Genomic DNA, 20,903 nt, shown 5'->3' with positions numbered 1-20,903 from the left:
TTTCCCTTTTCAAACCATTCCAAGAAGAGCAGGACAGTCCTTAAGAATGCAACTAAATCATGTCCCAAAATAAAGCTAAACTTGGATTATTCCCGTCCCATCTCTCCGGGGAGAGTGCAAGCAATGGACAAGCCGGTTCCCTCCATCCCACCCCACCCAGGCAAGGGGCAGCCAGCAGGGTCCGACAGTGAACACCACCTAACAAACCACAAGTAGATAATTTTTTTTTTTTTCCTCTCCTCTTTAATAGCTTGAGCAGGAAAATATTATGAATTCAGCCAACCTTCCCATTCCCCAAGCACCCTAACTCTGAAAGACACTAACAAAGGGGAAGGGTGGGAGAGGAATTCTACAGACACACTGGCATGTACCGAGGTGCCATTTCATAACAAAATGTGAAACTAAAAAACAACCCCACAGCTACAACTTCCAGCTGAATTGTCTATGTTTTTCTGCGTTTACAATATCCTTTTAACATTCCAAGAGCCGACTGCCCGCATCCCCCATACTTATCTGCACACATCATTTATACAAACGTGAAATGCTGCTTTGCACTCTAAAAAAAGTTACCTATTTATATTCATAGTTTAGCTGTAAACACGGCTCTCCATGTTAGATCTGCAGCGGCGTATGTGAAAACGTTTACACCATGTTCTACAAAGAACGCTGTTTCTGTCTCCCAACACTTGTTTACAATTATGTCGGTGAAGAAACTAGCTCTCCAGCTCTATATCAAACATTTTTGACAGCAAAAGCACAAACACTGATCTATTCTAAGTAGTTTGCCACTCTATGTAATCTTGGAAAAGGCATTCTTGCCTTTGATTCTAAAAATGTTTATACTTCATACATTATGCAAATAGTTTTTATATATTAAGAAATAATGCAAGCAAAGCTCAAGTTAAATTAAATTCTTCAACAATAACCTTGCCAAAGCACTGATTTTCCTATTAAAAAAATTATTCCAATTTGTTGATCTTACATTGGATGAAACATACTGTAACAATCTTCATAATTTATGTCCTGTTGGGACACTATGATTTAAAGTAACATAATACAGACCAGCATCACTGCTAATCTAAACCACCTGACCAGATAAACAACAGTTTCCCCTTCTCTCTTCATTGAGGGTATTTCTGTTTATTGTCATATGATTTACCAATTTGAAGAACACGAGGAATAAATGGAGGCAAAGAGAAGCGGAGCTCGGAGGCATGGCCTTTCCTCAACGGGGGACGTTTCTCACACAGGTACCGGTACAATGTCAAGAGCCGCAGGAGATGACAGAAGGCAATTCCAGGAATGCCGTCCCAGGAAAAGCCCAGGACGCTCGGAAGTCTACACGCGCTCGGCACAATCCAGACCAGGTGGGGCGTCACCGTTCCGATGATGCTAGAGATGCAGCTCTCCAACCACGGTCTGAGCCAAAGGCTCGACCTTCTGAGCTCAACGGTGACCCGAGCTACGACACCACTTTGTCACAAAGCAGGTACAAAGCAGAATTTGCCCCATCTGAGATTCAACTGGTCTGAAAAACAAATAATTTTCTGCTAAGGCCAGGGGATACGGGGATCAGTGTAAGAAAAGGGACTAAGGGGAAGGCAGAGAGCACAGCCCTGCTCGTAAGGCCTCCTCCTTGCTTCACTTTCCCCTTCCCCTTGTGCTCACTAAGCATCCCCAATACCCTCATGTGCAATCTGCACGACAAACCTCAACTTTTATCTTTTCTAAACCTGTTTATATCAAGATTTTCATAACTGCTGAATTTAGATCTATTTTTCTCTTACTGGTGATAATATGATACCAAATGTTACATCTATTACACCTTCTTCCTCGTCACATCTCGACTTTTCCAGCAGCCTCAGATCATTTTTCCTATTCTCATTTTTATTACTGTAAGTGATTGCACCTGGATTTCATGAACAGAAAGCAGATAATATGCTCGGTGATCCAATGAGCAGACTTCACGCCAAAATTAATCACCTATTCCACCAAAAAGATTTATAAACTAGATGGAGTGGAAGTGAGAGAACATAGACATGCCTTAAAGCACCATAAAAAACTTCTTTCTGTGACCGATAAAAAGTTTCAAGCCTAGACTCCACGGGGTAAATACAACCTTATACAAAATACATTCATTTGCTTATAAGGAGATAAAAATAATTATAGTTGCCCATAAAGACTACTGCAAACTAAGCAGAATTCCTAAATCCCAAACAAACCTGGAATAAGGTCCCATGATATTTGTGATATATCACTTCACACAGAAATATTCAAAAGAAAGGCTTTTTTTCCTCCCCCCAGTTCCAGTTCCTTAGCACTCTAGGTAAACCTAGCCTCATAAATATTATTTTATTGATTCAAAAGTGTAAATCTCTAAACTACATTTTCAGAGAAAAAGAAGGAAAATAATCCCAGGCTTCAGGACTGAACTAGAAAATGAAAGAAATCCTCCGGCCACGTAGTCAGCTAAATGTGACTCTCCACCTCCCGAGCCATTTTTGTGTGCTTTGTGCTCAAAAATGGAATATAAAGGTTGCACTTTGGAGGTTTACACCAAATAAAATGGCTATTTCAAGAAACACAACTTTTTTAACTGAACTTTTTGTGCCCTACCTAAAAACATTAAATAATACAGCGAAGCCCCCATTAACCGAGCACCTGCTAAAGCAATCAGTCACTTAAAATAATAAACTCTCTTGGCTGCGCCACTGAAGGAAGGATGATAATTTTACTTGTTAAAGCAAATGTTTGGCCCAGCAAACCAAACCCCTGGGTGTACTGTAATAAAGCCATCACCCAAACCACTATAAAAATAAACTGGTAACGAGGCACAGTTCGTCCCCAGTTCCAACCTTCTGAATCCGGGCACCTGAACCCACAGGCTTCGTGCGGCACGAGGATGCTGCCGCTCGGGCAATGAACCACCCTCCGTCCCACGCTGCCAGCCCACGACATGAAACTATTGTAAACCAGACCAAATCAGAATTCATTTAAGCGAATGCTCCACTTCAAAAAGGTGCTCGACTCCTCTGACTTTTCTAGAGCTCGGGCAGGGTGTAGAAGAACAGAGAAGTTCATTATCCCATCCCACCACGTTTTGGGTGGAACACACACGGCTACAGCAGAACGAAATACTACTATTTTCCCCAATGTTTCTTTTTACTTGTGTGCAAAGGAATGATTTCATTCCGTAGACATGAAAGTGAAGTTCACGTGCCATACACGCTGTTGATAACATAGGGAGCGCTCAGACAAAACTCTCCTTTTGGCCAAGACTGCACACACTACCAGCTTCATATCCAAAATCTTCTCTGCTGAGTATCCAAGGGCAATCATATCCTGCCTCTGATAATCCTCTAAATCTCTGACATTTATGATCCTAAGAAAACATCAGAGAGTGATAAGAAAGGCATTGCTTTATGACGGATTAAGAGAAGAAGCGGCTGGTCTCATGACCATTTCATCTTCCACTATCCTCCAACCCGCCACAGTGTCAGCTTTTTTGTTTTGGTTTGTTTTTTTAAAGACAAGGGCAACAACTCAAACGCGAGACAGAGAAACCACGATGGAGGTGTGAGGAATGTGGAGAGGTTTCCGATCACCTTCTTGGCCAAGCCAGAATCTAAAAAGACCTAAAGCTGTGAAATAAAGCAAACTGAGGAACATTTACTGCTTATCCAGTCAGGGAATCGTTTCACCCCACCGAGCTGCTGAAATATTGTCAGAATGGCTTTTCATGTTTGGACACCTCTTATAGTAGAGGAAAGCAGATGACCATGGGGGCAGTGAACTCAGCAGGAGACTTACCTGCACCAGCAATGGCAGGCTTTTACTTTATATCGCACTATAAAATTCAAATATTATTTTGCAGGCAGACATTTCAAGTCTAGAAGTGGCAGATCCTTTGAAAAAAGAGTAGAAGAGAGCAAGCATCTTCCCAGACGACATGTTTCTCTTCGGGGCATCCTTCAACCTCGGAGCGGTTGGGTACCTCGCCCGGTTTGCCATGCCCACCGTTCCCTATGTGATCTATAGGTCACCTAGACCTGTGCTTCATCTCCTGTCTCTGCTATTTGGAAAAATGGCTAGAGCAGGTCATGGAAAAATGGATAAAGGCAGATATGTTAAGTTATTAAGAACAAGGCTCACTTAACTGCCAACAATTTAGACAGACAACCCACACTTAACATTTTCAACTGTCTTCAGACCCCTCTGTGTGCTCCACGCACATGGCTGGAAGTGGCAGAGTACATCCAATGTGCAATATATTGAGAGGTTCCATGGGGTTTTTTTGGTTGGTTGTTATTTTACTAAGACACAAGGGTTCCTCTGGGCTGCCCACCCCATTTGTACATCGGTACATCTGGAAACGGAGAGACGGGCTCACAAGGGGAAACAAATCCTGAGTCCTTCAGTGAACGTCAAATTTCTTTTAGAAATTCATATGAGAACACCACAAAGGGAAACCCTTCGTACACCTCTGTTTTTTTATTAGATCTGGCATTACAAAAGGCAGGCATAAACACAGCATCCTGGGCTTGCACAACTAACACTACTTTTGCTTGCTATGACACCCATCCACTGTATCACGGAATAAAGATTCTCCCAACCAGGGACGCCTTGGTCATACACATACATTTAACTGCCTACTGTTATTCTCATCACAGCAGGAGGAAAATCCCACTAGATCATGAAATCAGGACTTTCCCCTCTGATCCTAGGAACAAAAAATGTTTTCCTACAAAGCACCCTCAGCAATAAATAAAGCAAATGGTGCGGTGATGACTTGGCACTGGGCTCCCCACTCATCAGCACGTTCCCCACCAAACCCCTCCATGACATCACAGCCAGCTTTATGTTCGTCCAAAGCAACTTCTCATCTCAACCCAGCAAAATTAAAAGAACAAAACAGCAAGGGGAGGGGGAAGAAGGGAAGCTCTCCCCGAAAAAACCCTGCATGAAGCGGGTTTGCAGCTTTTTAAAGGAGGAATGAATAGAGTTGCACTCGCCTCACCCCGATAAACCGCGGGCCTTGCCAGTGGCTTTTCGGAGCAGATGTAACGTTTTAGCCAAACGTGATTGTTTGTGAAAGAAATAATTCTGATCAAAACCTGAAATTGCAGCCAGCAGAAGCGCTGCACTTTGTCACGTTAATCCGCCCTGACGGGGAGCGGCGAGCGGAGATTCCTACTGCGAGAGGAGCAGATGCGAAAGGTCAGCGCCGGCCCGCGACTTCAAAACCCTTAACGTGTAAAACAGTGTGCATTAAAGCCTGAAACGGCTCACCGCCGGATTAACGGATGTCCGCTAAGTGGGTTTGATGTGCTTTTGGTGAGTAATGGTTAATTTTTAAATAGGGGCGTTGTAGTTTTATTTCAGTTTATTCTGCCAGCCAGAGTCCATTTTTAATTACAATTGCAGAGGAGAATATCCCAAAGCCTGTCTCTCCTTCATGGGAGTACGAGAAAGTGAGACCTGCTGGTGTAAAAGGCAATTTATGGTTTGAAAACATAGTCGGGCGTTATTCTAAAAGCAAGGGGATGCAAAAGGTTAAACAACCAAGACAGAGAGATGTGCTGTTCACATGTAATCGGAATCTTTCCAGCACCCCCGTAAAAATAAATTTTAATGGAGAAAGAGTTGCAAGACACCAGGTTTCCTTAACTGAAAAGGTAAAAAATTATTCGGAGTGACCACCTTCTTCAGGAAAGGCAACATCAGCCTTATTTGTATTTTCCCAAACGAAGGTGTCCAACAGAATTCAAACCCATTGAATTTTCCATTCATTTTCCAAAGGTGGTTTAACAAGGAAAGAGCCTGAACTGTGGTTAAAATCAAGCTGACCTGCTCACATTTGCCCTCTTCGGTAGGAATCTACAGCGGCCCTGTCCGCACGGCTGATAGAACGTTTGTTCTCTTTAATTCAAACAGAGTGAACAATCAATTTGTGCAGCTGAAAAAAAAAAAAGGAGAAACATTTCTTCTACTCCACATCTACAAGCCAGCTAATGATTTCTTTCGCGCTTTCAGATCAATGCATGAAACGAGCATAAGGAAAATGCTATAATAATTTTTACTTGAGTCACAATAAATCCATCTTTTAAGGAAAGCATCTGCATTAGAGCCAACTGGAGAGCAGCCCAAAGGTCAGCTGGGCAGATTTAAGCGGTGGCCTGCTTAAACGGAGATACAACAGGTCTAGTTGGTGGGGCAAACTCAGTTATTAGAAACACCACCACCCCCAACAATTATAAACAATAAAATTATGGTTTATTCTAAGGAGAAATATGACTTAGCTCATCAGGAAAATGAGCACCCGTCATCACAGTTAAGTCACAAGAAAAATTAAACTGATGCAACTTCTATGATGCCTGCGATGGGACATCTCGCATGATGAAGGAGATGAAGGACACGTGCTCGCTCTGAGCCTTCAACTTAAACACGATTAATTTTATTTAATACAATTAATGTTGTGACATTTTAAATAACCCTGGCAGCCCAATACTGGTGGTACTGCCACGATGATGTTATAGTGGTGACACCGGTACTGTAACTTGCCACAAGCAGATGGGACAGGAGGGTGGTGGGATCTGCACACCAACCCTGGCCAAAGAGATGAGATACCCCACAGTAGGAAGAGTAGCAATCGCTGCTCACCACCTGCCTGACTTCTATCAGGCATGAATTTCTCATACGCATTGCAGACGTGAGGTTGTAATAAAGGGACTGAAGGACAAAACGACGGTTCCCAGACATGGAGGGAAAAGCTAATTGTGCAGGACTTCAAAGGATGTACGAGGCTGCTGATGCACTAAGGCAACTCTCTTTAAAACAGAAAAGTGTTGCCAAGTGCAAAACATTGGTATGACAATATTCTGAAGCACTGTCTGACTTTATATATGGTTTTGTACCCCACCAGCCATGCTGGCCACGAGAAAAAAATAAATCCTGTATTTCCCAGCTCCCAGCACCAAGAATTTAATTTCTGCCTAGACGCAACCCAACAGCATATCTCCACCACTGTGGACTTTCTAGCTCCACAGAATTTCACACTGCTGGCTGCCAGGTTACTGGAAGCATCACCGGACAGAGGACACGCTGACCAGGGCACCAGCGTCATCTCCTCCTCGGTGAGGGAAGGAGACTCATAAGCTCTCAAAGGAGCCGTCTACTCAGAACTTCTCCTTTCATTTCCCCCAGACACGGAGCTCCCTGCCTTCCATGGGCAGTGCCAGGCGGCGATGTGGGCAGTGGACCATGTCCAGGTCCCGCAGCTGCACCTTGACCCTCCAACCCACCAACTCGGAGGTGAGAGTGTTCTTCGCTCAGTCATTCACAACAATAAACTCAAGGAAGGTGTCACCATCCAGGAATCATATATTTTTACCATGCTCCGCTACAGGACACTTGAGCCAATTCATTCACTCCATCTCAGCCTGCAGGTCAACCTCTAAAGTCCCGAAAACTTCACTATCAGTTTCTAATAAAGGGAAATGTCAACAGGCAGATACGCCAGAAATTCATTATTTTCAGATACAAAGATTTTTCTCAACTCTGTAAACCCACTCATAAATAATTCTGATTTATTGTAAATCGGCTATTGTATTCATAAACGCAGGGAAGTTAGTGAACAACGTAACTACCAGAAGAAATACTTTCATAACTTTGCAGGTGCACAAATCACAGCATATGGGAGAGGACTCAAAGGATAATGGAAAACGAAGCAGTTTAGGAAAGACTATATGAAAACCAGCGCCTTCCTAGGCGGATAAAAAAAAGTAAAAATCATTTCTTTTCATTCGACCAACAATCTAACGCAAAACTCGAGCAGAGGGAGCAAGCAGACGGATGCTACATTAAAAATAGCAACTCCCTCCCCCCAGACGAATGAAAACAGGTTCGTCTTTTGATTAGCAGAAGTGACAGTCGGGGCTGAGGCTGCCCAGGCTTTGAGGTTAAACACAACTGACATAAGCTGCACCTGAATCCAATCAGTCCCCGAGCTCTGAGAAGATTCACACGCGAGGACTAAATTTGTCACAAATGGGTTGGTTTCCGATCCTCCTGTAGCCAACTTGCTTTATTCTGACCCCCATTTAACAAATCAACTTAATGGGCACTGGGAGTGCTATAAAACTTAACAATGGAGTGATTTTAACTTTTAAAATATAGTTATGAAGCAAAATGTTGGAGAGCTCCTTCAATACTGGAAATCAAATTAAATCTAGACATTTTTTAACAGTCTTGACAGATATAATCCTAGTTACCATGTAAATTTATGGTAAGCTGCTGTGATATTAGCCACAGGTGCTACTTTTAATATATGGCCCGCATCTGGCTGGGAATAAAATTTCTCAGAGGACTGAAAATGACCTCACTATCAGACAATGGGGAAGAAAAAAACCCACAAGACCGCTGTGGCATATAAAAAGCTGGAGATGTGGTCCACAATGAAATATTTAACATAAAATTCATTTTAACTCTGCAGACCGTAGGTTAAAGGATATTATGTTTTCAATACGTAAAAGGTGTGGACGTATTTCAGCCAAACAGCCAAAAGTTTAAGTACATAAAGCAGCAATGAAATACACTGCCTACATATATAAAAACAAATTTTCCAGTCTTTGATCAGTGCAGAAGACAAAGTAACGTGCCGGGAGTAGAAAAAGGAAGTATCAGCACGGATTACGTTAGAGGGACTGGCACCAAGTGCCAGCGTTGAAACAAATAAAGAGTATTCATTGCATATCCTACCAAATTCGTTCGGATATGTAATTGTGATAATACAAAAAGGATGATCAACTTAAAGGAACAAACCTGAGCATCTCTCTCTACAGCTAAAGGAAAATAATTGGCATTTCAATGAGGGGGGAAAAAAAAAAGGCATCTACCCTAACATGCTCTGTCTGGTATTTTTCTCCTGGATTTCAAACAAGAGAGCTAGAAAATTTGGAAAGGAAATGCGAAGTGAGAGTAATAATTTATTGAACCATTCTAGATTTTCTGCACATCTTTAAATATGTTCTCAAAAACCCAGAGTCCACAATTGCAAGGAAACAAACGTGCTCCTGCTCTCACAGTACACCGTCCTCCAAAGCCCTTCCCTACTGTCCCCGCTGCCCAGGCTCATCTTCCGCCAGTGTTCTGCAGCCCCAGAACACAAAACGTCTTCAAACCAGCTTTTAAAACTCTTAGAGCATTTGATTTCCTGTCATTTTATAAAATGACGTTAGAGCTCTTACGGAGACTTCCTACATTATTTTTTTTTTTTTTTTTAAAAAACAACCTTAATTAAAAACTTACCCTATAAAAGAAAGCAGCTGTAAATGCTGAACCTGACCATCAGCAAACATGCCCACCTTTGTAATTTCCTAACTGCATTTTCTGCCTTGGCGTGATTACCGAAGGAAATGCAATCACACAGGCAGTTGCCCCTTAAACCCTCTGGTCAAATCCAACCAACTTTGACAAGAGACATGGAAGTCTCAGAGTTAAGATGTTCCTGCAAATTTGGTGAAAATGAGCAGCTGGGAAAGGGACCTAAACCGAGCGCCCAGAGCCCTTCGCAGCTGCCCGCCCAGCCAGGACCGGGCTCAAGACAAACTTGGGGAAATTCAGATTTTTAAGCCAGATCTGTCCAGTGTGCGGGATCACCCTTCCCGAGGTGTGCTGACCCGAAATGCTGAGAAAATCCCAGGAAATTCCTGAGATACGGGCCAGGACATCGAGATCCTCGGCAACCCTTCCTTCCCTCAATGACCAACTTTTAACATTAGCCCCAATGTTTCTGCAGTTTCTTTTCTGAGTTTGCAGAATTATAACTGGGAGAAGTTACCGGCACATTCTGGAGGTGTAAATTAACTTTCTATCCCAATTTCAAATTTTGCTTGGGCAGACTGGAAGCAGAGGGCTTGCTCCATAGCTGGAAGGGAAACGTTCTGTTTCAGTAGCACAAAAACATGAACGGACAAGAGCATGCCTTCTTGATGCCATAAGTGGCCCAAAAGCCTCGTTAGCTGCTTTTCTCTTCCCTACAGAGATGGAAAGAGGCCCTGAATAAGCTCCCTGACGTGGCTGCGAGGTTTACAGAGGCTCACCAGGACCCAGACGCGTGGCAGGGCTGGAGACTTGCCATGGAGTGGTCCAAGCCCAACCGCTCTCCAAGGCCTCGGTCCAGAGGTTTCCACCAAGCGCACGCTCCAGGGAAAGCGACATGAGCAAGTGCACCCAAGCGAGGGTTCTGGAGGTAAAAGCCTCCAATTTTAACTCACCGCTGCCCGCCTGCTGTCCAACAGTGGCAATAACATGCAGCAATTGCAAGGCGTAAGGAGGAACGGTCGCATGGGTGCCATCAGCCCAGCTCTTCCAGACAAAGTGCTCTCCTCTACGGTTGAGTTGCGTTTGCATTTGTTTCCCCATTGTTGGTGTATTTTGTATTTTATACAAGATTCAGCACACCCCCCAACCAGGAGCCTGTCTCATACTAAAGGCAACGGGAACACGGAGCAGCACCCACCACCCAGCCCAGCACAGCCGGACTGGTGCGTGGTGGGCACCCACAGCAACACGACAAAGGGCTTTCAGCCGGGACCCCAAGCTGGTTTCCAGCTCATTTCAGAGAATTGTACCTCCAAAGCCCATTTTCATGAAAACGTATCTTCAGACTAACAAATGGCACCGGTGCTTTCAAGTTCTGGGTTACAAACTAATTCCCTAAGCCAGAAGTGTCATTAGCTTGTCAGCCTCACAAAGGCAGCCCACTGCTGATAGCTTTTAACCGAGCTAATCTCAGCCTGAAAGCTTCAGGAATCTAAATAACTCGTTTCACAGAAGTTTCATTTCATTCTCATGCTGAAAATAATATACATAAACCAAGCTCATGTCTACACATTTGCACGACTTTATAATAAAAGTTGTGTTTATATTCTTAACATCTGTTGACACACACAGACTTTGTAAACCTGGCATAGATTTTAAAGACACAGAATTTTCCATGCATCATCAACATTATCTGCAAGAGGCAATAAAAAAGCAATGAATACATTAATCATACCAATATCATCTGCAAAACATAAATCTGAAATACCTTTCATGTCAGCTCAACTACTTTTGGTGGGTTTTTTTGGTTTGGTGGGTTTTTTTCTTTTTTTTTTACACACCTGATTTTACGTCATCTGTAAAAGGGCAGCAGGAAGATCACCAAGGAAATGATATTTCTCGGTCCTTTGGCTTTTACTAAATACTCACAGTTTAAATAATGTAAACAGAATATTTATTACGTGAAATGAAAGAAGTTGTACCTACAAGTTCAGTTTTTTTCATTGCAGGACTAAATTCCCCCTGCTCCGCTTGTCATTTGTTCCCTAGGTCGTAATAAACACAATATTTACTAATAGTTATTATAAACATAAGCATCAATAAGCATACATGCATAATTTTAATTTACTTTCAGCTTCAACTTATTGAAAGGCAAATACTTGCTCTGTAATACCGGCTCTGAACATCCCCTCGGGAGCTGTGCGTTGAGCCCTTTTGACTACGATAACAGGGACGGCTTCTGCCCACCGCAACCGCAAATGGGGACACTGCAGCCAGTTCTTCCAAATCAGCAGGTGAAATTCTGCCTTCGGATATTCATGTATAACCTTGATCCAACCAGAGGTGCCCAGAGGATCCCACCTGCCCAGCTCGTTCTCCCAGTTGGGTACAGAAAGTTCATTTTTGAAGCCAGTTCCCAGCCTCTGCTCTCGTTTCTGCCTTACCTGACACCCATCAAGGGCAACCAAGAATGACAGACACTGGACCAGTATCTCCCAAACAATTCAAGCGGCATTTATTTTGAAGGATACCCTTTTTAAGATGGGTACACATACTAGAAGTCTAAATTGATACTTCATAATTTACTAATGGGCCTATTTAAATATACTCAATTTCCTGTACTGTTAGTGATCTTTGAATTAGGAAGACATACGAATATCTACCTATTTTGTAAGATAAATCTACACAGTCAAAAAAACCCCAATTTTGTTATTTTTTCCCAAAACAATGGGTTTTCTAGATATCTGCTGTTGGGACACACCAGTTTGTCTCTTGACCTGTCTGCTGGCAGACTGCCGAAGTCCATCTGATCAAGCTGACTTATTTAGTTACAGTGTGCAAACCCACTTTTTTTATTAACTTTGGGGAAAAAAAGTCATTTCTAGTTGTGCTGAAGCAACGAAGACTTTGACCGTGCCTCATCAGAGACGCCTCTTCATGCATATTTGAAGCACAAAGGCTGAAAATCTCAACTCTTCTATCAAACGTGCTGGTGTCTCCTGGTTGCTCTTGCTCCAAGCTGCCTGCACATCTCACCAAGGTTTCATGTGAGCTCCCTCTCATGGGCTTCCCTCCTGCGTTGCCCTCTGAATTATCTGAATTCTGTATTAACGTTCAGGTTTGAAGTGCAATCAAGGAAAAAACATACTGGGGGCTCCAGATGTGCTCCCTGGACCAGCACCATCCCGCTCGTGAGCTGGATTTTTCTGCAGTTGTTTTCTCTTTTGCATTCTCCCAGCTCAGAGGGGCCGGGAGCACCTAAGCCACCTTCTCTCTACTATCTGGGCTTTTCTCACTGTGACAACTACTGTCTGAAACAGCAAAAAAAAAAGAGCCAGCTTTACAAGTTGTTATCTAGCTGACTGTGATTTCCTAAAACAAAATATCTTGGCCTGTGTTGAGGCACTGCTGTGTAAATAAGCATCTCAGCACAGCTCCTGGTCCCTACGCGTACCAACGCCTGGAGCTCGCTGCATCCCTCCTCCTGGAGTGAGGAAAAGAACAGCTCAGCGAGAGCCATCACCCCAACAAAACCTTGGGTTTCCTCTCCCACCTGAGAACACGCTCACCTCTCCTGCAGAAATAAAACAGAAGGGAAATGCATGCTCTCGGAACGTGACTCTTCTCTCAACAACATCATGATTCCTCAGAAAGCAATTTTTTTAGGGGAACGAAGCTGACAGCTAGCCTCAAAACACATTCAGTGTTTCTAAAGCAAGTTTGTAACCAATGCCCGGGATGTGCTCTCGTGAGTCGTGGCTCGGGATCCTGACTCCAAATAAAAACCCAGCGAGGTCTAACCGGCAGTTTGCCCTGCTGAAGCCACTGCGAGATCAGCTACTATGATTCATTCAAGAATATACCACAACTCCGTCTGCCTGCTTAGAAGGTGAAACGTATCATATTTTCCCCACTTTATTTGCCAAAAGTTTCTGTTCTTACAGTTACCCATTTTTCTTCAAGTTTTTCCCTGACAGAAATGAACCCCACTGTGCGTTAGCTATTCCCAGCATTCATTTACGAGTGCTAGAAAATAAAAAAAAATAATAAACCAGGATCAAATATTACTTGTCTAATCCCATAGTACCGACCCTGACCTTGACCCTAATATTATAATCAAGAAATTGTATTATTAGACCAAATTTACTTAACAACTACAAAACGGAATTAATTCACTCTACTTAATGAGACCAGAATCAGAGAGCAATCCACTGAGGCAAACCCAGCAGGGTTTGGCCCCGCAAGGATACTCCCAAATTTCTGAATACAAATATTTTCCCATCAGGATCGCAGGGAAATTAAAGCAATTACCTTTCCTTTATATTAAAAGCAGTATATAACAATAATTACCTGATTAAAATTTTTGAAATTGAACTCTTTGTAGATGGCATCTCTTTCGCCTAACTCAGACCAGCCTGAAGCTTTGAGATCAAGCAAGACTTGGTTCCTCTCCTCCGCCGTCAGCCAGCGAGACTGCGAAGACTAGCGAGGAAAGAAAAAACACAAACAGGACACAAGTGAGGCCGAGGTTCTCCTTTGTACAACAATAAGAAAACCACATGACGAAATTGTGGTTATGTGTTGTAGACAGGTGAGGAGGTGGAAAATTCACTCTAGAGTTTCTTACTTTTTTCTAATTTCGCAGACTGGCTTAACTCAAACCAGCCAAGGAACACCATTTCTCTTTGGTCAATTAAGTCAGGCTAAACGCTTTTGCACAAAACTAGCTTTTGTACAAAACTAAATGCTTTTGTACAAAAATGCTTTTGTACAAAACTAGCGACCAGCTTTCACAGGAATGTATACAGACACCAGCGTACCTGGACCCATCCCTTGTTCATCTGAATTAGCCAGATGCCGTAAAAACTGAATTAATTTTCAAATATTCCATTCTGTCACATAAATACAGGATTATTTACACTAAATGTACAATTAAAAGCTTAAAAGGGATATCAGGGGACTATCTATTTTAAAAGACAGAAGCAAAATAGGAAAATGTATTCTACGCAACTTGTCTGCTGCTATTCCTAAAATGGATTTAAAGATAGCGCACACTGCAGAGTTCTACAAGCGACAAAGAGCTTTTTAACTAACAATGAAAAGAAAAACAATTGACAACACAGACACAATTATGAGAAATTACAAGTTTCTGGTGTAAGCACCAGGTTCTGCAAAGCACCTATGTCTAAATAAGTCTTATTTGAAGCAAAAGGAGTCCTTCTGAAGCCACGGGGAGCACAGACGTAACGAATTACCCCTCTGCTTAGATATCTGAATTAGTGCCTGAACCACGCGCGAGGCCGGAGACAGAGGAAAGTTCTATGGGGCGTTTGGAAGAGGTTTGGTATTTTTCCTAAAAGCAGAGACAGAGGGATGAGCGATTACTTAAGATGGTATACTCTAACAGATTGGTCTCAAACTCAGAAACGCAATGCTTTAACGTCTCCCCCCAGCAGAGCCAAATTCATATTTCTTTAGTCTTTGTATTAGCAGGTGGCACAGCTTTGCGAGAACTTCCAGAAGGGGCTGAGCCGTTTTGCTCCAGAGCTTCACTAACACATCCCAGCTCCGCAAAGACGTATTTCCTCTGAATATTTTCTGCCTTTGCCAGCCGGCGCTGGCAGCTCCGCCGCAGATGCCACCAGATGGGGCTGTGAGTCCGAGCAGAGCAGGAATTAACGCAATTAGCACGACCTGAGCAAGGCAGGACGGCCCAGGAGCAACGATTTCCCCAACAATATGGGTCAAAAAAACCCCAGACGGCATAAATCAATCTCACAGCATCACCGCCACCGCTGGTGTTCAGGTGGATACGTCAAGTCCAAGAGATGGGTTTTACAGGTCCCAAAATGAACTAATTTAGGCTCTTTACGCTTCAAACACAAATTTGGACTGGCAAAAATACAAATATTGGATTTGTTGTTGCCGTAACCCCAGTTGCAGGCATGAATTTCTTACATTCTTCTTTTTCCAAGCATATACAAAAATTGACAAAGCTAACGGCTGTCTTGAAAATTACTATTTCATCTGGCAAGAGATGAAATCAGTAGGCTAATTTACAAAAAATCCTGGGGGTGGGTTTTTGTGGGATGGCAAAGTCCAGGAGGCGGCACAAAGTTCACTGCTCCGGCTGGCAGCAGAGATGATGTTCTCTGTTAGCTTTAGGGACATTGCAGTCACCTGGCCTGGACATGTAGGCGCTGACGAGACCTGAAATTAGATCATGTAGTTTTTTAATAAAAATATGGAGACCAAGTTTGATGCAGGCCCCCAGAACACGCCGACTGCGGCATTTTGCTCACAAATGGGTTGCAAAGGCCACGTCCCCAGTTCGCCCCTGCGACGCATCACGAGGATATACAGAAACGTAGCAGAAAGCAGCAGGAAATCGCTTGTAAGAGGGAAAAGAGAAGGTGGGAGATGCCGTGTGTGTTTTCACCACCGCGCACCCCCAGCCCCACGCCGTGGGGTGCCCCAAGGGGACCCCCCCGAGGGCGGGAGCGCGCAGCGACCTGCAAATATTGACTTAGCACACCAGTCCACCCAGTTTAACCGGGGCAATGGGTAACGCTCCTGTGGAAGAAGCTCAGGGAGGAAAAAAAAAAGTCATTAATTAAATTTAAAAAAAAAAAAAAATTAATATAAAATACTTCATGTCTGAGGCGCGAGGGTCTGAACCTGCAATTAGTAGATTTATATGCAAAAATATAAGATTATAAACAGTCACGGGGTGCGATGGCGGAGGGAGCGGGGCCCACGCGCGGCCGTGTCGGGACCCTCCGCTCCGCTCCCCCGCCCTCCCCGCTCCCCTCAGCATGGCGGCGCGGCCCGGCCCCCGCCGCCCCCCACTATGGCGCCCCGATTCCTGCCGCCCCTCACCACGGCGGCCCGGCCCCCGGTTCCCGCCGCCCCTCACCACGGCGGCCCGGCCCCCGCCGCCCCCGGTTCCGGCCGCCCCTCACCATGGCGGCCCGGCCCCAGTGGGCCGCTCCGCTCAGCACCAGCCGCAGCCCGGCCGCGCCGCCCGGCATGGCCCGGCTCCGCACCGCCCCCGCCCCGCCTTTCCCCGGCCGCCGGGCGGGACCGGGGCACGCGGCGGGAGGAGCCGGTAACGGAGAGGGAGCGACCGGGCGGGGAAGGGCACCGACCCCCGGGGGGGCCCCAACCGGGCGCTGTGGGGCCCGTGGCGGCTTCCGCGGAAATCCCAGCGAGGACATCGCGGAGCGGGCACCGGTTGTAACGACATCGCTGTTTCTTCAGGGGTACGGAGGTAATCACCGGGGAGAATGCGGCTACCAGGCAGTAGAGGCAAGAACGCTCGCAATTTATTGTTCAAAATCTTGAATCTTTATCAGTAAAACAGTTCCTAGTTTTATCTTTGGCAATACCAAAGTTTGATCGGTGCAGATTCCTTTTAACGCACAGAAATACACATCCTCAGCTTTCCGCAGTGGAAAGATGCAGCCACTGGAAAAAATACATGAAGAATTACGTTGCAGGGATATGAGCTCTTTGTCAAACAATAAATCTTATTTCTTCTTATCATCTTTGTTTCTTCTTAGCTTAATTCACACTCTAAAGCTTCCAATCAGGGTACTATGGCAAACCCCCACCACGTACAACTGCCATGCAATCACATAATCCAAAAAACACACAACATACCCATCCATACCTTATTCAAAGTCTTCCATGCTAATTACAACTAAACCCCGTATCAATTCTTTATGTCACCTCAGCTGCAGACTGCAAGCAGCAAACACACCAGCAGAAATTTAAATAAATCTCACTTGCGAATTTAGGCAGGTGATGCACACTCCAGATGTTGCATGTTTTTAATCCTGTAAGAAAGCAACTTAAAAGGTTACACTAGAAACCTGATTTATTTTAAAAAAAAAAAAAAAAGGAAGGACAACGAATATAATGTAATTCCATAAGAATGTGGTAAATAAGTTGTGTACACACACACACAATGAGGACAGCTTTGGAAGTTATTCTGAATCTCATAAAGAACTGTCACTGTCAAGACTCGAAGAGCACCGTAAGCAAGGAAACCAGCACCAAAGGTGGGAAACAGTCACCCTGTCAAGAGCTGTACAACACGCTTTTGAGTTGTTATTGCTGGTATACGAGGGAATAACTCATTTGAAGTACACTTTTTTTTAAAACATCATTTTCTTCATAGTTCATTTTACTGCCAAACTGATGTAGCAACATCACCATTCACCAGCATTTTCCTTTAAAACGTTGTATTTCGGGAATACACAAGCTAAAAAACTGAGTATGATGTGGGCTAACACATCCTAATTCCGTAGCGTTTATCCGCGTAGGAGCTTTAGTCCATACGCCTGCAGGATCTGTAAAAGAAGATGCCCAGATTCCACCAGAGCTGCGCCGAGCAGTGCCATGCACACAGGCCAACCTGCTGTAAAAAACCCTTACTCGATACACAAAACTCAGGGAACTCTTCAGAAGAGCAAAGTCGAGCTGTATCACCTATTTACATTCAAGTCCATGAAAAATAAGCCGGTCAGAGCAGCTTAATAAATACTTTTTTAGTTCATGTTTTTTCGTATTTCCTTTGCTTACCACATTAATCGCCACAAATTTGTTTTTTACGGATTCAGTAGCTGATAAATAAAGCAGATTTTCAGTCAAGATTATAAACTACAACCACCAAATTCAACAGTTCATTCTTCTGTACTTCTAGTCCGTACAAATTCCCACTTTACCAATAAGCAGGAAATTCTGTCCCTATTCCAGCATCTCAGATTATTCCTGGTGTTCGTGCTCCTGTCCCGGGATGAGCCACCGGATGCTCTCCGTTCGGACAGTAGCGTACATGACAAAGGTAGCCAGGAAGAGCACAGAGAAGAGAAGCAGCCAGTCTATGCCTTTTGTCAGAACGCTGGGCAGGGGACCTTCCCAGTCCGCCTCGGTCACAGCCACGTCGCTTTTAGCTTCTATACCTAAAAAAAGAAAGCACTTGATCAACACCAGCAATAATCATTAAATGCAGAGAAGCTGGTTGTGTTTGGAGGTTTCTTCCTGTTCTCAGGCTAAGGCGCATGTACAGTTAGACTTAAAATTTTGGCGAGGTGGTCCTTGTATGTTAACATATATCTAGCACACAGTTTGCTTACATAAAAACATACTGAGTTTTATGTATGTTTTCACAATAGAAGGCTTGTTCCATCCTTCCACAGCACAACCTTGTGTAAGTTTGGGGAGGGGGTTGTGGAGGTTTTGTTTGTTTGAGTATTAGCAAATGTAACAATTTCTGGCCTCTAACAAAGGTCCTCATAGGCCTAAATGTGGTTTTTGTTTTGGTTTGGTTTTGGTTTTTTGTTTGTTTTTGTTTTTTTTTTAACATAAGCACAGAAGGACCAGAGATTTGGCTGGCACTGAGCTCACAACATGGACAACCAGATCATGGAAACTGGAATCCTTTTGTCTCCTCCAGCACAAGAACCGAAACCAACTTGACCCCCAGCTGCCATGAGCCTTACGTGGCTCTGGCAATAATCCCAAGGTTCATCTGCCTTTATTCCCAAAGTAAATATGTGGGCAGGATGATGTGCTCAATCATTCTAGCCCCCTCTCTAGCTAAACCCCACTGTTTCCCGTGACTCTGTGACAGCAGCCCAGTGAGCTGAGTTTCTGCTTTCAGCACACCCTGAAATCCAGCTCAGTACAGCAACTGCTGGGTCCTCTCAGGGTCTTCATGAAATTCATTTTAAAGAACAAACAACAGGGGAAAGCCAACCTGTTCTTCCAACTGACACATCAGGGCTGATTTACATACCTGTTTGATTAAAAATGAAGTCTTTCAGTGTCTCCAGTGTTCTGTCTGTATGATTAAATCTAGCCATAGGTTTAGCACCTTGGAAAAGGAGGATATTGGGTACAGCCACAGTTCCAAATCTAGTTGATAAACTGGTGGACATAAAGCAAATACAAAGCATGAAGGAAAAGAAAACCACTGAAGGAAGAAACAAAAGATAGACATGATAAAGGAAGCGCCAATTTTACTAAATTAAACTGTCACTTTATAAGAAAAAAATCACTCATGTTTTTAAAACACACAACTCGCTAACAGAAATAAACTGATGCTGGAGCACAAGAAGTGTGAGTTACCTGCTGTGCTGAGACGCATCCAGTGCCAGGAAGCGAAGAGTTGGAAATGCTCGAGGTAAAGAATTAAAATGAGGTGCCAGACTGGCAGAAAAGCGGCACCATGGCGTATAGAACAGGACTAATGTACAGTCACTGCTGTTTGGGTTTAAGAACTCCATCAGGTCCTTTGGGAAAGCAGAAGAAAAACAAATGAGGACAATTACATATTGAACAGTTAAATTCTACGTAGGAATGCATCATTCAGCAATCGATTAGATACTTGACAATATTTATCAAGTAGCTATACGTTTGTTTAACCTTTTCAAAAGAGATGGACAATTGCATTTAAACTTTTTTAAAAGTTGTTTTAAAAGATTATTATTTAAAAAAAAATATATATATACACGTAACTATTAGAAGAAACAAGCCAGAAATATGCACTGGTACTGGCGGTGCCACTAACAATTTCAGAGAATGACACTAATCCGTGCAGCAGGAAAGCTGACAGTTCACTACAGGCACTCAGATGAGAGACACAGGTACGCGGACTAAGCTGTATCTCCATTTTTTTTCTGCTCATAATGACATGGAAAGTCGCCTTGCCCAGACATTTCCTCTTTTCAACAGCACAGACAATGTTACACAAAGAAATTCACTAAGTCAAGCACTGAAAGAAACACACACACGGTGCTGATGGGACATCTTCCCCCATCCTCAAGCAGCAACTGGGTGATCCGTTTACCTGAGACACGTTCAGGATCTGCAGCGTGAAGCGGTCGACGCCAGTGATGTTTCTCTCCTCGCAGTTCACTTTGGGAGCTTTGGCGCTGTCGGTGCTGTTCGGTTCCTCGGCGGGCGCGGGCAGCACCGTCTCCAGCCCGTCCTGCTCCCGGCCCTGGCCCGGGGGACCCTCAGGGCTGCTCCCCGCGCCGCACCCTTCGCCTCCGTCCGCCGCATCGCAAGCCCCCTTGGCGACGTCGGACACCTGGCCTTCCCTCGCCTCCCCCGGCACCACCGAGAGCACCACGGCCTGCTGCGCGGGGAGCCCGCTGCCCAGCATGGCGTCCGCCATCTCCGCAGTCCGGTACCGCACCGGCTCGCCGCCGCCCTGCACGGAGCCGCCCCCGGGGGAGTGGGGCTGCTCGCCGGCACTCTGCTCCGTCACCACCCCTGCGCCGGGAGGGAGAGATCAGCTCCGCGCCACAGCCGAGCCCCAGCCGCCCCGCGCACCGGCCGCGCCAGGGAGACCCCGCACACACCGCTCGGTCCCCAGGGCCCACCCCAGCTGCCATCGCCGGGGCCCTCCGCCCTCACCTGAAGAGAAGGCCTGACCGAGCAAGATCAGCACCAGCAACAGCCGCCACATCCTCGGCCCGGCACTAGCCGCCGCCACAGCGCTCCGTCTCCCCGGACAACGGCCACTTCCGCCGGAACACCGGCTTACTTCCGCTTCCGGCGAGCCGCCGCCG

General features: G+C 44.7%; 2 protein-coding genes across 8 annotated transcripts in view; both read right to left on the bottom strand.

Annotated features, from left to right (window-relative positions):
• PCBD2 (pterin-4 alpha-carbinolamine dehydratase 2) overlaps window positions 1-18,971 on the bottom strand; it is a 27,725-nt gene extending 8,754 nt beyond the window's left edge. The window contains exons 1-4 of one of the 7 annotated variants that reach the window (XM_063348818.1): window positions 18,692-18,971; window positions 16,284-16,591; window positions 15,502-15,531; window positions 13,672-13,803 (exon numbers count right to left, since the gene is read on the bottom strand). In XM_063348818.1, the coding sequence (XP_063204888.1) occupies window positions 13,672-13,803; window positions 15,502-15,531; window positions 16,284-16,538 (417 nt within the window). In that variant the 5' untranslated portion in view covers window positions 16,539-16,591; window positions 18,692-18,971. The other 6 variants (XM_063348819.1, XM_063348824.1, XM_063348821.1 and 3 more) reach the window with 6 other exon arrangements.
• Window positions 17,216-20,903, bottom strand: TXNDC15 (thioredoxin domain containing 15). The gene is made up of 5 exons (XM_063348817.1): window positions 20,749-20,903; window positions 20,177-20,604; window positions 19,456-19,619; window positions 19,124-19,254; window positions 17,216-18,287 (listed from the first exon to the last, which is right to left on the bottom strand). Exons 1-5 carry the CDS (start codon window positions 20,798-20,800, stop codon window positions 18,091-18,093), a joined length of 972 nt encoding a protein of 323 aa, XP_063204887.1. The 5' UTR covers window positions 20,801-20,903; the 3' UTR covers window positions 17,216-18,090.

Source organism: Chroicocephalus ridibundus, chromosome 11 (assembly GCF_963924245.1).
Source record: "Chroicocephalus ridibundus chromosome 11, bChrRid1.1, whole genome shotgun sequence".
NCBI lineage: Eukaryota > Metazoa > Chordata > Aves > Charadriiformes > Laridae > Chroicocephalus > Chroicocephalus ridibundus.
Note: the sequence above shows the minus strand (reverse complement) of the source record. Positions and strands in the feature narration are given on the sequence as shown.

What these genes read in the sequence shown, in the direction of transcription:
- TXNDC15 (XM_063348817.1), bottom strand. Translation starts at nt 20,800, where the DNA reads ATGTGGCGGCTGTTGCTGGTGCTGATCTTGCTCGGTCAGGCCTTCTCT. An exon ending in AGATCCTGAACGTGTCTCAG is followed by an intron (nt 19,620 to 20,176) that starts GTAAACGGATCA and finishes GCTTTCCCAAAG; the next exon opens with GACCTGATGGAGTTCTTAAA. An exon ending in CTTCATTTTTAATCAAACAG is followed by an intron (nt 18,288 to 19,123) that starts GTATGTAAATCA and finishes TTCTTTTTTTAG; the next exon opens with GTATAGAAGCTAAAAGCGAC.